General features: G+C 35.3%; 1 protein-coding gene across 1 annotated transcript in view; it reads right to left on the bottom strand.

Moving 5' to 3' along the window:
• The window catches only part of NEK10 (NIMA related kinase 10), an 89242-nt gene that overhangs the window by 25029 nt on the left and 49039 nt on the right, over positions 1-15174 (bottom strand). Inside the window, 3 exon segments of the mRNA XM_064643897.1 lie at positions 8498-8710; positions 11428-11499; positions 12092-12222. Coding sequence (XP_064499967.1) covers positions 8498-8710; positions 11428-11499; positions 12092-12222 — 416 coding nt within the window.

The following is a 15174-nucleotide window of genomic DNA, read 5'->3' as shown; positions in this document are numbered from 1 at the left end:
CTCTCTAGTTCACTTGAAGAGAGCAGTCTAGTCCTGGAATATGAGCACACATCGTACCCTGAACAGTCAGAGCACAGTTACTGAAAAGAACCAACTCACTTGTTTTACGTTAAAGAAAACAAAGTCAAGACAGAGAAGGGTCAAATTGCACAGACATTTCAAACTTAAATCTTCTTTCAACATTTACAGGACTGAACCTCATACTCAAAAGACTAACTGTTAACAATAACTTCTAAATCAGGTGGAGTTGAATTAAAAAAAAAATCAAAAAGAAGCTATTACCAACTGGTTTCAGATCTAGCAGCCCATCAAGATGGGAAACTTGTTCAAAATGTGTGAATTGAATTCCACAGACCTCATGACAAAAATAATTGTCAGACCTGCTATAGAAACTGCTCAGAGATCAGTGAAACATATTCTAAAGCCTTAAAGCAGTCATATAAACTGTAAAGCTATAACCTGTCTATACATAAAATCTGGCCCATTTACATAACAGTTGAACATAGAAAACTATAGTATTCATTAGTAATCTGAGAGTAATAAATACATTTGCTGTGTATATTTTGCTCCACCTAGAAAATAGCTAATAAGTTTCAAAAATGAGATTATATACTGCTTTTTCTTTTTTTTGAGTAAGACAACTGGATGATTTAGAGGGACAAAAGTACCCTGACTAGAGGAGGCTGCAATGCAAGTTCAATGATTTTGGTCACCATTGGAGGGGGAACATAAGGATCTACATATGGACATCATTTTATGAGAAGAGGATGGAGAAACTTTTCTCCAACACAGTGAAGCAATCATTTTCATATGCCTCAAAGTCTCAGACATACTTCTTTCAGATAAGTAGAAAGACAGATACTTATCTTTTGAAGAAATCTATGAAACAGTGGCATACTCAAAACATCACAAACATTCAAAGAGGAGTTTGAGTTTAGGTTGATACATATTCATTTGAACTATGCTCATACCTACACTTGATTCTAGCATTCCAGTATTTTACAAATCTTTATGGAGATTCCATTAGTTGATTCAGTTTATTTTCACAATAAACTAGTGTCTCAGTTTCCCCATGCATCAGATTGATTGCCACTTTTGTTGAAACAAACTCTGCCTTCTAGTACAAACACAGTTGAAAACAAAAGCTAAGGGGAAAAAAGTCCCTCTGCAAAGAAATGTTCAAATAATGAACCAATTCATTTTTTTTTCCAGCATTCATCTATCTTTATTACTGAGCAAAAGCATCTCTGGAAACTTGTGTCCTAGCCATGAACAAAAAATTCTATCTTCATCCATATCCTGTACACTTGTCTCTTCATTGGTCACCATTACTACTATAAAATCAAGTTATACCTAATTTTTGGATAAGTGAAGCCTAAATTGCTCTTTTTGACTTCCAGTGGAAATCTAAAAAAATCTAACAAACCCAAGTAGAATAAAGATATCGATCTTTTGTTTAGCTCTGTTTTGTCATATTACTGTCCAGAAGAATTAACTTTTCTATCTTCAAGAGATATAGAGCTCTCTAGTGGCATTTGCAAACAGTGTTTAATTAATCTTCTTTATTCGAGACATTTACAATTACAGCATTATGCTAATCAATTGAATTTCTATTTCAAGAAAAAAAAACAGAACTATTTCCACTATTAAACTATTTGTAAAAACCTACAAGTTAGCGATAAAATGAATAATAGCTGACATGAAATTGTCAGGGAAAAAACATGCTAAAACAATGTATTTTTTTCAGTAAGAGGGTAACAGCTCTTGTGCATTAGGAACAAGAAGTAGATGTTACATATGGGTTTTAGCAAGGCTTTTGACAATGTTTTTCATGACACCTTACAAGAAAGCTAGGGAAGTGTGACCTAGACAAAATCACGATCAGTTGGCTGCATAATTGACCATAAAAATTGTACTTAACTTGGTAAGTGCTTCCAGTGTTTGTTACACTGAAAATGGGTAGCGAGCACAGTTTTTCAGGATCCTTTTTTGACCTTGTTCCAAAACTACTCAATGGTGTCACTGAATTACAATGATAATCTGAATAATGGATAGATAGAGTGCCTGTTAAAGGTGCCTGGACTGCGATACATTCACATCATATATCATACTGCAGCATATACATCATACACAGAGCTGTGTCAGTGAATCTGACAATAGGTGTCAAAGAAAGTTCTGAGAAGCTGGAGAAACTAAAAGAACTTACGAAGTTTAAATAGAGAGAAACCAAAGTTCTATGAGCAATGGGGAACAACTGTACAAAGGCACAGACTGGGGAAAGACTGGTCAGACAGAAGCTGTGCAGGAAAAGATATGGGGATTTTGATGGATGAGAAACAGAATATGACTCAACAACACCACGCTGTTACGAAAAGGTGAACATCATACTGGGATGTATAAAGAATAATTCCAAAGAATTGTTTATTCTTTCTAGTTGATACCAATAAGATTCTCAGTTGGAGTAATTAGGTACAATTTTGAACACTACGCTTAAAATTATGTCAATCTTACTTTTTAAGTCGTGTTTTGTAGACCTCTGATTGTTTTCATTTCTTTCTTTTCCTGTCTCTCCACATTTTTTATTATTCAGTCCATATTAAAAAAAAAAAAAATCACAGAGAGGGGAACCAACATAAAAGAGAAAAGACATAACTTTTACATGTTTCCATTGTCAGGAGGACAATTTCAGTAATCAAGTGTTCAACTATTGCATCTATCTGGGATCCTGAAGAGAGAAATAAGTGTTCATACACAATGTAACTGGTCTGAATGTGCTCAGCAAATGCAGTGTTCTGGGGATATTCTGGATTTAGTGCTCTCAGAGTGCTTTTATGGCACTTAAGATTGGGTCTGAAAATGTCAAGTGCACATGCATATGTCCATCTAGTATCTCCTGGAAACAAGACATGCATATCGTATCTACTCTGTCAAGTATACAAAGTAAGACCAAAATTTTCTGCAAGCATCAGACCAACTTTAGATATTGTGTATAGCACAGTGTATATGTGCTGTGGGTATGCCCAGGATGCTTCAGGCATCTTCATCATTTCCTAGATGTTATCTTCAAATGGAAAGAAAGACTCAATCAGATGTGACTGCTGACTGTAAAGACAGTTTGTGGATATCTGCTGTTTCTAAACTGTTTCTATCACATGACTTTTTTATGACTGACTGGTCAAATACCTGCCAGGAGTGACAGGTAGCTCTAAAGCTCAGAGAGGGACAAGATAATCTCTGACAACTCTTCCTGCCTTATATCCAGTAATTCTATTAAAGTATTTAGATGTATTAACAAATTGAAGCTGAATTAAGCATATTATGTGTTTGTCCTTAAGAGTCTGATCATATGTTTTCACATATGGCTGTGATGACTATTTTCTACGTTCAGCAACACTTAAAAAAATATACCTGCAAAACAGTTTTTATATCATTACTCTATTCTCCAAACATACACAGTATAAATCTAAAACGGTTACTTTCTTTTTATCACGCCAACATTTCTAACATTTAAACTTTAAATCTAGTACCTGCTACATAAATGTCAAAACAGAATGGTGTCAGTGGAGTGAAAGGTAGAAGAAGAAAAGAACTGGTGGAATGTTAAGTCTTCATGACATTCCCGAGTCCTCACCCATTTCCAAAGGGAATTGTATGCAGCAGTGCACAGTCATTATCACCCAGTTTTTAAATACAATTTTAATACATTTTAATAATAAATTTTAAAAAATATTTTAATATTCTAATCTAACATAAATACAGGACTCTATTTCTGCAATATTAATAACCTGTTGCCTTCTAAGTGTTTTAAAACCAAGTATAGTCATTGCTTCAACTGATACAAAAGCAGTTGCTGCACACATACATGGCTGTTTTAAGAAAAAAAAAAATCTTTTATGTACCAAAAGGCTGAATTGCACAAAATCTATTTCTAAACACAAAGAAAAAGGAAATTAAAATGAACATTAATCCAATCTTTATGTCTTTTTCTGAGTTAATAAAAAAACTTGATTAATTCAAATTGAATTGCTAATTAAGTACTACTTTGTAATGCATGTGGTGATGCTTAGAAACTAACATGATTATTAGCACAACAATTGCCAACAGAGCAGAACTGAATTTGGGTGTGGGGGGAAATGACTTGGTGAAAAAGCAGCTAAATCATTTTGTGTTTCTTTGTCTTTCAGATAGCTGCAATACTGTCCTCTTTCTTGTGAGGAAATCGATGGCTGCTGTGAATTACAAGAGTTGCCAGTAGCCTGCAGGGTGGTTACAAAAGTACAGATTCTTAAATCATGATCTCTAACCCTTCTGCCTTTGGTCACAGATCCCTGTGGATGAAGAAAAAGATAAATCCATTCCTGTGGATGAAGAAGACTGGTAACAGTAGCATGGTCTCTATTTACAGGTATTATTACAAAACACTTCACATTTATTTACATTATGGTCTTTGTGATAGAAGGGGCATAGAAAGAAATCCCAGCATTTCTCAAGACTCATTCATGTTTCTAAATCAATCCAGAAAAGACATAATGCAATCAACTCATAATCATCTAGAGGTAGATTATTAAGGGTTATGTCACAAAGAGAAGACAGGAAACTCCCATCAGCCATTTCAGGTCTGGCCAGGCTCTTTAGTTCAGATTTAGTCATTTAGATATAGTCCTGTTTGAAAACAGCCATGCTGCTTCTTTCAGTATTTCTAACCAATAACAAGTTGAACAGATTCTGCAGGAGAGAGGCAGGCAGGCTTCTTAGCATAGGCAGTAGCCAGGCTGCCTGCAAACAGAATAATCAGTGTGTTTTCCAGCAGCAGCATCCTAGTCCACCAGAAGCACAGCACCTTGATACCTACACATTAGCCTGGGAGGGCCAGTGCTGACCTGCAGCTAAAATCCAATCTAAATGGAAGATGACTCACCATGGCCTATATGCCACACCCCCCAGCATGCTGGGTTAGGGGAAGACTTACCCGTCCAAGTGTGAAAAAAAAAATGCAGAGAGCAGCCTGGCTAATAAGAGTTCTTGTGCACTTGAACATTAGGACAAAGCACTCAGCTAAGGGCCACCTAAAGGGACCAGGTCAGACCAAGCGCTGTGAATGACTTTTGACACTCTGTTAGCCCTGACTAACCTGGAATGTGGATCCACTCCATAGACCAGACTACACTCAGAAAAAAAGTTGGACTTACTTTTCCCATTACCTAAGCATCTTAGTTTCCCTTTACTCTGCTTAACTGGTTAGGTGATCTGAATATATGGATTTGCATAGATTAATTTAAAAATGAAATGAATATTTAGTGACATTATTAATACAAAAATTAAAGAACACGGTATTACCTGGTATAGAGAAAAAATGTGACAGAATATGTGTGCCACATGCACGAATCAGTACTACAGAAACTAAGAAAAGGAAGTTGCTCTGATCAGACAGGTAGTCTATCATGTCTGCCCATTTTTAATATATTCTGCTACTCTGAGAGTAGCAGAAGGTACAAATGGCTCATATTCTGTTATATATTTTTAGCTGACAGACTCCAATTATAAAACTTACATTTTTCTCTACCACATTCAAAAGACAGGACAGATCTGAATATTCATAATTCTATATTGTTTTAGGTATATTTATATTTTACATTAAAAATATGGCAATGGAAAAAAAGTTAAAAACACTTCAGGATATATGCTAGATGAAACAATCATGGATGATGCCCATGTAATGAAACATATTTCCAAAGTAAGAAAAGTGACTTATTTCACCTTTTTCTAAACAGACCAATCAAATTTTTCAAATCTATATACTTCAAAAAAGAAATCAAATTACTATTTGGCTACACACTCATTTCTTCAAAGGACAACACTAGAAAGATAATTTGTTAGTTAGATCAACTACTGTTTTGAGACTCATATTTGCCTTGAAACACAGAAAACTCAGGTTTGCCACTAGTCTGTTCAGTGACCTTACACAAAATACCTTTTTCCTCTCCACCTCTTCCTACCCTGAGCATGAAAATGTAATATTGATCACCTTCAAATGAGCGGTACAATGTGAGAGAAAATTATTGCCATTATTACTACTTGTTGGGTCCTTTGTATCCTGTATAATGTCAGCAACCTTAACCTTTCAGAGCTGAACACACTAACTTTATTAAAGACCTGTCACCCATACATCTGCTTCTGTTCTGACATAAACAACAATTTCTATGGAAAACAACAAAAAATAAGAATTTATGTGGGAAGATGATAATGATTCTTTTTACTAGGATTATTTTCAAGCATGGATTTTATGCTATACTTATCACACAAGATAACTATACTTCAACATCATCTATTGGCATGCCTTTCAATTGCCTACTTACCTGCTTACAAACTAGTCTTACAATACTTATAAAACAGATTCCACTCTGGTTCCAAAAGATCTCTGTTGCTTAGTTCCATAAAGCAGGACAGAGAGTACAGTCCTTATTTCAGAAACATTCACAATATGACACAACTGGGATGAAAAAGGAGGCCATAAGTACATTTCAGTAGAGAAAACAAAGTATAAGATAGTTGGCTTCAACAAAACAGTGAACTACATGGCAGAAACACCGAATTCTCTGACACCATGGAAAAATGACAAATTACTTGGCTGTGGAGTAGCTGGGGCCTTGACTAAGATGAATTAGGCTGTCTATACCTCACAGAGTTTTTATTTCAGGAGCAGCTGCTTGAAATTCTTCCTAGCACTTTTAGTCAGAATATTGCCTATTTTTTCAAAAGACAAACTTTTCAGGAAAAATTATTCTCTTCGTTAGAAATTCTCCAACTTCATAAAATTTTCCAAAGTACTGGGAAGAAAGAAACAACATGGCTCCTTCTGTTTCTAAGCTCTGCAGCACTCCCCTGAAATTTGGAAGATCCTAGCCTGTTTATTCTATCTTATTTACAGCAAGGACACACAGTTAGGTCTCCCACTTCTCAGTACTAAGCTATATTCCCCTATGGTTCTTCAGTGTTCTGGATCTTTGTCAGAATCTCATGTTCCCTTAATATTCAAAATAAAATATCTACTGGAGTGAAACTAGAACTACAGTATTTCTTCCTCAAGAAGATTAGCCATTATCACCCAAAATACAGAGGCATTTTTCTTTTCTTTTTGTAGATAGGTGTATTTTCAAAGTATTTATACAAAACAGAAGTACTCTAACCTTCTATGAAAAACTATCAGTTCTATCATATCTTACAAACGTCTGGATAGGGGACTCTTCTCTAAAGACAAGATAATTGCATGTAAATCCCAAACCTAGCATCTTTCCATTAATAGCACATTTTTTTGCAAATTTCATCACAGTTATGCAAGACAATGACTATATCAAGAAATGAAAAAATAATGAAATACAACAAACTTCCAAATGTGTAGGGTAAGAAAATAAAAAAAAAAAATGGAAAAAAATTGCTTGTACTGTTTTAAGTTAAAAATTCTATTCTGTATCTTTCTTGCATCCTAATACCTCTTACATTTCAAAAAGGAGTGGTTTGTTAAAAGTTTTCTGGAAGTTTTTGGAATTCTTCTCCTTGAAAAAAAAAAAGGGTATAATAAAAATAATGATCTTAGACTGATAGGTCAAAAAACTATTGAAAAAAAATATTAACAATTTCTACAAGTGCTACATTTGGCCAGGAACAAAAAGACCATGGAGTTTGGGACCAAATTGTGTTCCTGAAAACCCTTTTCCTACACAGAATTTCTTCAGTGCAAACTACTGAACTCTGACAAAAAGAATCTAATAGATTCAACTTCTGGACAGACAAGAGTGGCTGTGTAAATTATAACTTTGCTTTTCAATTACCATAACAATAATTTTCACAGTGCGCTTTTGCTACACAGAAACATTATCCTTGTATTTTCTAAATAAATTCTCTGAGATCATATACAAGTTTGGTTCATTATGTAAAATACTGATGTCCTTCATGAAGGGTGCTTAAAACACAGCCTGAAGCAAATGGAAGAACTGCAAGAAGTATTTCTGCAGAACTGTATCAGGCAGTTAGAAAACATGAGCAAATACCTTATCAGCATCAAGGGTTTGTATTTAGCAATCTGTATTTAAAAATTATATTTGTGTAAGTTCCATTTTCTAGGTGTCATTGTTTATGAATCATACACAAGATTATCAATTCGTTCCACCCTAACCAGGTGTATATTCTCCTATTCACAAATCATTCACAAGGCTGCAATAATAATTAAATGTTATCAGATATTATCAAAACTGCAAGAACCTCCATAACAATGCCATTTTCCAACATGGAATGATACTGGCTTTTGAGATACTGTCATTTTTCCTGCATAAGCATGTGCAAAAAAAAATATTAATGAATACCTTGTTAAAAATAAATTAAAGAGCCTGCACAGAAAAATGTTACAAGAGGATTCATTTTGATTTATTTTCTGCTTTGTTATTTTCTCAGATATGGCAAACAATGATAAGAAAAAATAAAGTCTAATACATGTACTTACTTGTGATAAAATGGAAAGCTGATGGTGATAGGTTACTGCATTTCAATTAGCCTCCATGGAGTACTGCTGGGTTCGTCTCCTCTCCTGATCCAGTTTCTTCTCCAACATGAGATGAGAGGTGGATAGAACATCCAGGTATTTCATCATAACATCAGGCAGCAGTGAGCTGACCTCCACTATGTCTGGACGCGCCTCTGCATGAGGAGTCAAGCAGCTACAGAAATAATATTCTCTATTTACTTATTTCTAAAAAAAAAAAAAACAACAAACATTTTTCACCACTGTATTTCTCCACTGGTATTTATGGAGTCATGCAGGCCAGCACTCTGTTCATTCAGCATGGGACAGTTTGATGCTGTGCAGCCTTGTTGAAATACCACAGCACAGCCCCTGGTATCAGCTGGAACAATCATCCTTGGCACCAATCCAGACAAAACTGCAACTAGGGGCTGCAGCTGTGCACCCCCAGACACACCAGGGAGTGCCCAGGGCCTATTTGTGGGACTGGGAGAGACATTGCCTCCCTTGTGGCGACTGTGCTCTAGTCAAGGAGCTGCACCACTGAACAAAGCATCTGTGAGGGAGTGTGTTGTCAGAAGGATTTACAGAAGAATGTCACAATTTTCACAGAGACTTTGCAGAGACAAACAACGCTCTCAAAACAATGCAAAGAAGGAGGAAAATCTAGAGCTTACCCTCAAAGAATCAGTGGATGGAGGCTCCCAAGAGGAGCTAGACTGGGGACTTGTGACTTCTGCCAAGAGAAGGAAGGCTTTTCCTCTGACTACAGATATATAATTACAGAATAGGTATAGTGACCTAGCAAAAGGTGAGGAAGAATAAGATCTAATGGAGGACACATCAGAGCCAGGTGAGTCTGAATCAAGAGTTCACATCACAAATAAGATGCAGTAGCTGACAGTCATTTGAGGCTGAGGAACAGAGGCATCCATCTACTTGATCTGATTTGATGTCTGTGATGTCTGTTGCTTGGACTCAGGACATTGTGGAGATACTACTGATTCATCCTGACCCTTGGGCTATTACTTCTTGCTGTTCATTCATATGGGCACAAATAACACTATCAGGGTCAACTCCGAACACACTGAAAGTAACTACAGTGCACTGGGATCAAGTGTGAAGGGCACTGAACAGAGATGGTGATCTCAATTCTATCAGTGAGGAGGAAAGGCTCGGGTCAGGGTGGGTGCAACCTGACTGTGTATAGTCAAAAGCTTACGAGTGAGGATCAGAGGAACAGACCAACATGGGTGACATTGTGGTAGACACCTGCTATAAACCACATAAAACCAAAGAGGAAGTCAATGAAGCCTTTGTTGGACAGATGGAGGAAGCTTTGTGATGGTGAACACTCATACTCATTGGGGCCTATTAACCACCCTAATATCTGCTGATGGAATGGTTGACTGAAATTGGACAAAATTTCCCAGAACAATGTGAGTTATAAAACATTTCTCATGAGTTCTATTTCCATTTCCCATGCATCTAGAAATGATTTATGACTAAACACCAACTAGATTGATGTTCAGCTCTGAAAAACTTCGGTGATTATGATTCCAGAACTTTCTTCTGTAGTTTAATCCAATAAAACTCTATTTTAATAACAATACTGAAGAAGAGTAATAATGCTAAATGCAAATTTACGGTTGCAACATTAACCTTTCAATGTTTTTTCTAATCATGATCAAGAAATTATTTTTCTATTTATGACATTCATCTTTGAATATGTATTGTGTTTCAGTCATTCAAAAATAGCTCCTTTTCTGTTAATTTTTCCTCACATATATTATAACTAAAATCTCATTATTACTGCTTTTCTTTAATGTTCCTTATTCTTTCTTTCTAAACATCTCACAACCTAAACAAAGCCGTAATTTAAGAATTAACCCATAGTAAGAGATAATACTAAAAATAAAACAAATAAAAACAAACAACACTTTACGCTTCTCATGCTATTATAAAATATGTAGAGAAATCATTAGGTAATGTAAAAATTTTAATATTTTCATTAAAATTAATTTCCAAATCTCCTAAACGTAAATTTTAGTGCTATTAGCACCTATACTCGCCATTGTTGTCCTTCATTCTCAGGGTCTTTAAATAATAGAAACCTTTTTGTACAATAAAACATAGTATAAAACCCTTAGTCTTTGTACAGTAAAGTGTTTTTTTAGAGATGGAATTGCATATCTGAGAAAGTATAAGCATTTTTGTGCTAAGTGGGGCTTTTTCTAAAATGGAAAAATCAAGGGAGCTAGATCTCCACTTCACTCTGTGCTTTGCTTTACACATGACATTATCCCCAGAAAGATGTAAACATAGCTAAGACAAATACGTGATGAGTGAGTAGAACACATACAGTCTCGTTTTTTCCTCCATTACTGCATTCTCTCTGCTTTGTTATCTCTGCTATCATGCTAACGGGATTATAAGGCAGTGGAAAACATATTTCCATCAGTCAAATAAACAGAAAAAACTATGAATGTGATCACACAGTGATCTATAAATAACATATTGTAACAGGGTTACTTCCTTGACCATAATCTGTATTTGAATATTACTCAAAATGCTGTATTTTCATGGGGGGGAAAAATTGATGTGTAGGGAATTAACTACAGTGCTGATATTGTTAAATTTAAAAATTTAAAGAATTTTAAATGAATTGGCTAAATGAATGTGCTGACTATACTGGTATGTTTTCCCTTGCATGTGTGCAGCTGTATTGTAGATGTTATTATTGAGGTAAGGAGATACCTCTGTTTTTCCTTAAATCTAAAGATATTTCCTTTTCAGAGACAAATACTGGCAGTTGCTTAAGTCTGCAAACTGTCACATTATCTCTGCTGGAAGCACAGAAAACAAAAACATCTTTTCAGAAGGATGTCGAAATAAAATGAGATGAGTAATTATCTCTTAATGGTAAATGACACTTTTTCAGAGTACAGTCCTTCTGGCACAGGTTCATACATAGCCCCTACTATCTGAAAAATAAATAAGCTACAGTTTGTTGAAGAAAAACACTCCATTATTTATTTCAAGATCCCATATGATAAATATTGTTTCTTTGTTGATGGGCATCACATCATCAGCTCTAACTTGCAAAACAACTTAGAACACATCTTCTAATGCAGAATATCACTTCCAATCGGGTATCCACATTAATGTATATAATCACTGCAGACTAAAGTGCTACAATATCAAAATCAAGGAAACAATAAGCACAAACCCCCAATTATCTATTTTAATTTATGAAATCTTCTGAAGATGTAGATACACAACGCTGTAGAAAATCCAATATTATTACATCAAGCAATTTTATATATCTGAAGCTCCTATCACTAAATGCAATGAGTAAAATATGCTAGTCTGAGAGGTAATAAGAGATTAATATTTACAAGCAATTTTTGCAATTAGAATGGCAAGATACCAACTCACACAATGATAAACACTTAATGCTCATTCACACATTAGAACTGAGAGCAGTCTGTGCATCTATAACCTTAAACAAATTCCCACGGATCATGCGAACACATGCAGAAATAACTGGTACATTGATCTCACAAATCTGAATACCTTAGTAGCCAAGGAGAGCATATTGGGGCTGTAAAATGGTGGGTTCAGAGTTGCCATCTGATAAAGGATGCATCCTGCAGCCCAGACATCAGCCTTTTCTCCATACGGCTCACTCTTCACAACTTCAGGACGAAGTAGAAAGCAATGCAAGTCACAAGCATTGAATGAATTCACCTAGAAGTAGGCTTATTTTCTAAAAAACCTCACCCAATATTTAGTTAGTCACCACAACATAATTTCAGAGCACACACAATTACATTCAAAAGGCTGCATTTATTTCCTTTATCAGCCAAATTCTTTAAGAGGAAGCACAATTAATAGTTTTTCGACCTCTACTGAAGTTCTTCTCATAACACTAGTGGTTTTTATGTTGTTCACTTGTCCTTTCCACTCATTTTATGTCTTTGGACTTAATGGATACAAGTGAACTACAGGATTTAGAACTTGTTTACAGTGATGGCATTTCAATAAAATGGACTAGAGAATAGATAAGTATATCACATCGTCTTGTAATTCAGATATCAGAAAGATTTAAATTCAACTCCCATATTTAGAATGCTAATGGATACAGGTTTGCTATTAATGTAAGTCAATAAACTTTACTCATTGTATCATTTTCATCCTCTTAAAACTACTGTAATGCATTTGTGTGAGGATGCAGCGTGGACACTCAGCAGCCAGCCAGATGACAACACAAAAAAATATTGTAAAGATCCATTGAAAGCAAACGGAAGAAGGCAGCAATTTCAGACTCCACTTCCCTTTTCTAATTTCTTCAGTACTTTTCATGAACCTGGATGATAATAATTTATATTAGTAGGTATATTCTGATGTTGGAGGTCAAGTCTTAGCAGTAAGTAAGAGCCATATCGCAGGATGCGGTTTGAGGGTTTTTTGCACTTATTTTTTTCTCTCTGTAATCATTCAGAGATACAAAACCTACTTGACTTCTTTCATCTGAAAATCAACTTGAAAACCTACTTGTTTACGTTACCCCCTTCAGCTTAGAATTTGGAAGAACTATATCAACTTCATAATTATACTACTGATATCTTTGGTAAAATGCCTTATTTTGGAACTGAGAGGTACTGTGTAAATTCAATTAATGATGCTAGGAGATGTCCTGCTGCTATGTATAAAATGCAGAAAACAGATTTTTAAAATAAATGGGATGAAGTCCCAAGATAAATTATGATAAGATAAATTAAATTAATTTAACAGAATAGAAAGGCAGAACAGAGGTCACAGTGCAGGAAGGTGAGAGAAACTGACAGGTCACACACTGCTGATAAAATTGATCAAGTGAGATACAGATTCCTGAGGGAAACCTAATTAGCAATTTTTCTTGAATCTTCTGCTGCTGTTACGTAACAATAGAGTGGAATACGGGATATTGAATATGGTGTTAGAACATAATAGCATTTCTGCAATCACACTGTCTGTGACGGTCTGTGACACTAACTCACAACTTTGTGGAAATTTCATTTTTATGTATTAGAAGTGTCTATTAGAGCAAACATCAGTATAGCAACTTAGATGGTGAGCTCAGTAAGGCAAAGTCCCTGTCTTTGTAAAGTTCTAAGCATGCTCCTATCCAGAAAAATAAATCTGACTTGAATTCCAGTCTTTCATTCTACTGATAATTTTCATGCATAGAGATCAAGTTAAAAATTACTATTTTTAAAGGACTAAATTATATTAAAATACCAAATTGAGATTACTCAAGCCAAATCTATGTAACTATGCAAAATGCCACACAATGCATAGCACTCACAGGAAGAGTGAGTTGAATACAATCAAGAGAGAAACAGAAGCACCCATTAGCTGGCCTGCAGAATCTTGTGTTTGTGAACAGCAGAGAAGAACCTTGCTTGATGTCCAGAGCAAACAGACTTGAAAAAAATAATACTATGATTTGGAAATCACAGAAAGAATATAGTGCTGACAAAGTTGTAGTTTTAGCATGGTTTCACACAAATGCACAATAGCTGGAAGTTAATGAAGTAATTTGTTCTGTTTATTCATGCTGAAAGATTTCATGTTCTAAATGCACATCTAATGCCTTTTTCTTTTTCCTTTTTTTTTAATCAAAAGGAGAACTTGCAGCAGAGTACTATTTGATCTTTTCTTCCAGAACAAATGTCTTAGTCAGAAGTCTCTGATATTTAGAGCATTAGGATGACCAACACCATAAAAAATACTGTCTCATGCTTAAGAAATACTTTAAATTAGCAAAGTAATATTTTTTTAAGGTGACCATGAAAGTTTTAGAGCAAATATAAAATCCTATACTTATATGATGCTATACTTTTATGGCTAATTCATAATGTAATTTAGATTTTTTTAATAGGATTTTCAAATATTATTTATTTACTTTTAAGAGATGTAGTGAAATCCCTCACCATGCTCTACAGGCTTGCCTCACCATCTGCTAGTTAGAAATGTGGGTGGGGTACAGTACTTGTTGACTAGCAAAACAGTTCTGCAGCCAGTTGCATCTTTTTGATCCACGCTGTTGAGGGATGCCAAGCAGAGAAAGTACCCACTTCTGTTCCTGTACACTGACACCCACAAACAGGAGGGTGGTGGGAGTACATATGGTTTGCCTAATTCAGTTGACAACTGTGTATAAACTGTCACTGTCTGGTCAAGACCAGAAAGAATGAGTAGAACCAGCTGTACTCACAAACACTGAAAATTTAAGGGCATAGTGGTGGTATGACCTTTTCTCGGTTTATTTGTAAAGGTAGGATTCTTCTTTAATTCTTAGATTAAGAGATCTTAATTGGCTGAAAAAGGACAGTGGTACTAATTAAATTTTTAGCAAACAGATGTCTGCATCAGTTTCAAATGCATTCAGTGTCAAAACAGAACACAGAAAAGGGGGGAACTCTAGCTGATAAAGAATGAAATTTCCATTGCTTCAAGGGCTGCTTTTACTGCCACAAAGCAGCAGTACTGATGCCATGCTCTCTGATATCCACAGTTATTAAAAGTGGTGGCAGATACTTATCTAATTAGTAATTTAATTCTTGCAGCTAATATATTCAAGATAATCACTACATTTTCATCTAAGTTTACAA

The sequence above is a fragment of the Pseudopipra pipra genome, chromosome 1 (assembly GCF_036250125.1).
Source record: "Pseudopipra pipra isolate bDixPip1 chromosome 1, bDixPip1.hap1, whole genome shotgun sequence".
NCBI classification, from domain to species: Eukaryota; Metazoa; Chordata; class Aves; order Passeriformes; family Pipridae; genus Pseudopipra; species Pseudopipra pipra.
Note: the sequence above shows the minus strand (reverse complement) of the source record. Positions and strands in the feature narration are given on the sequence as shown.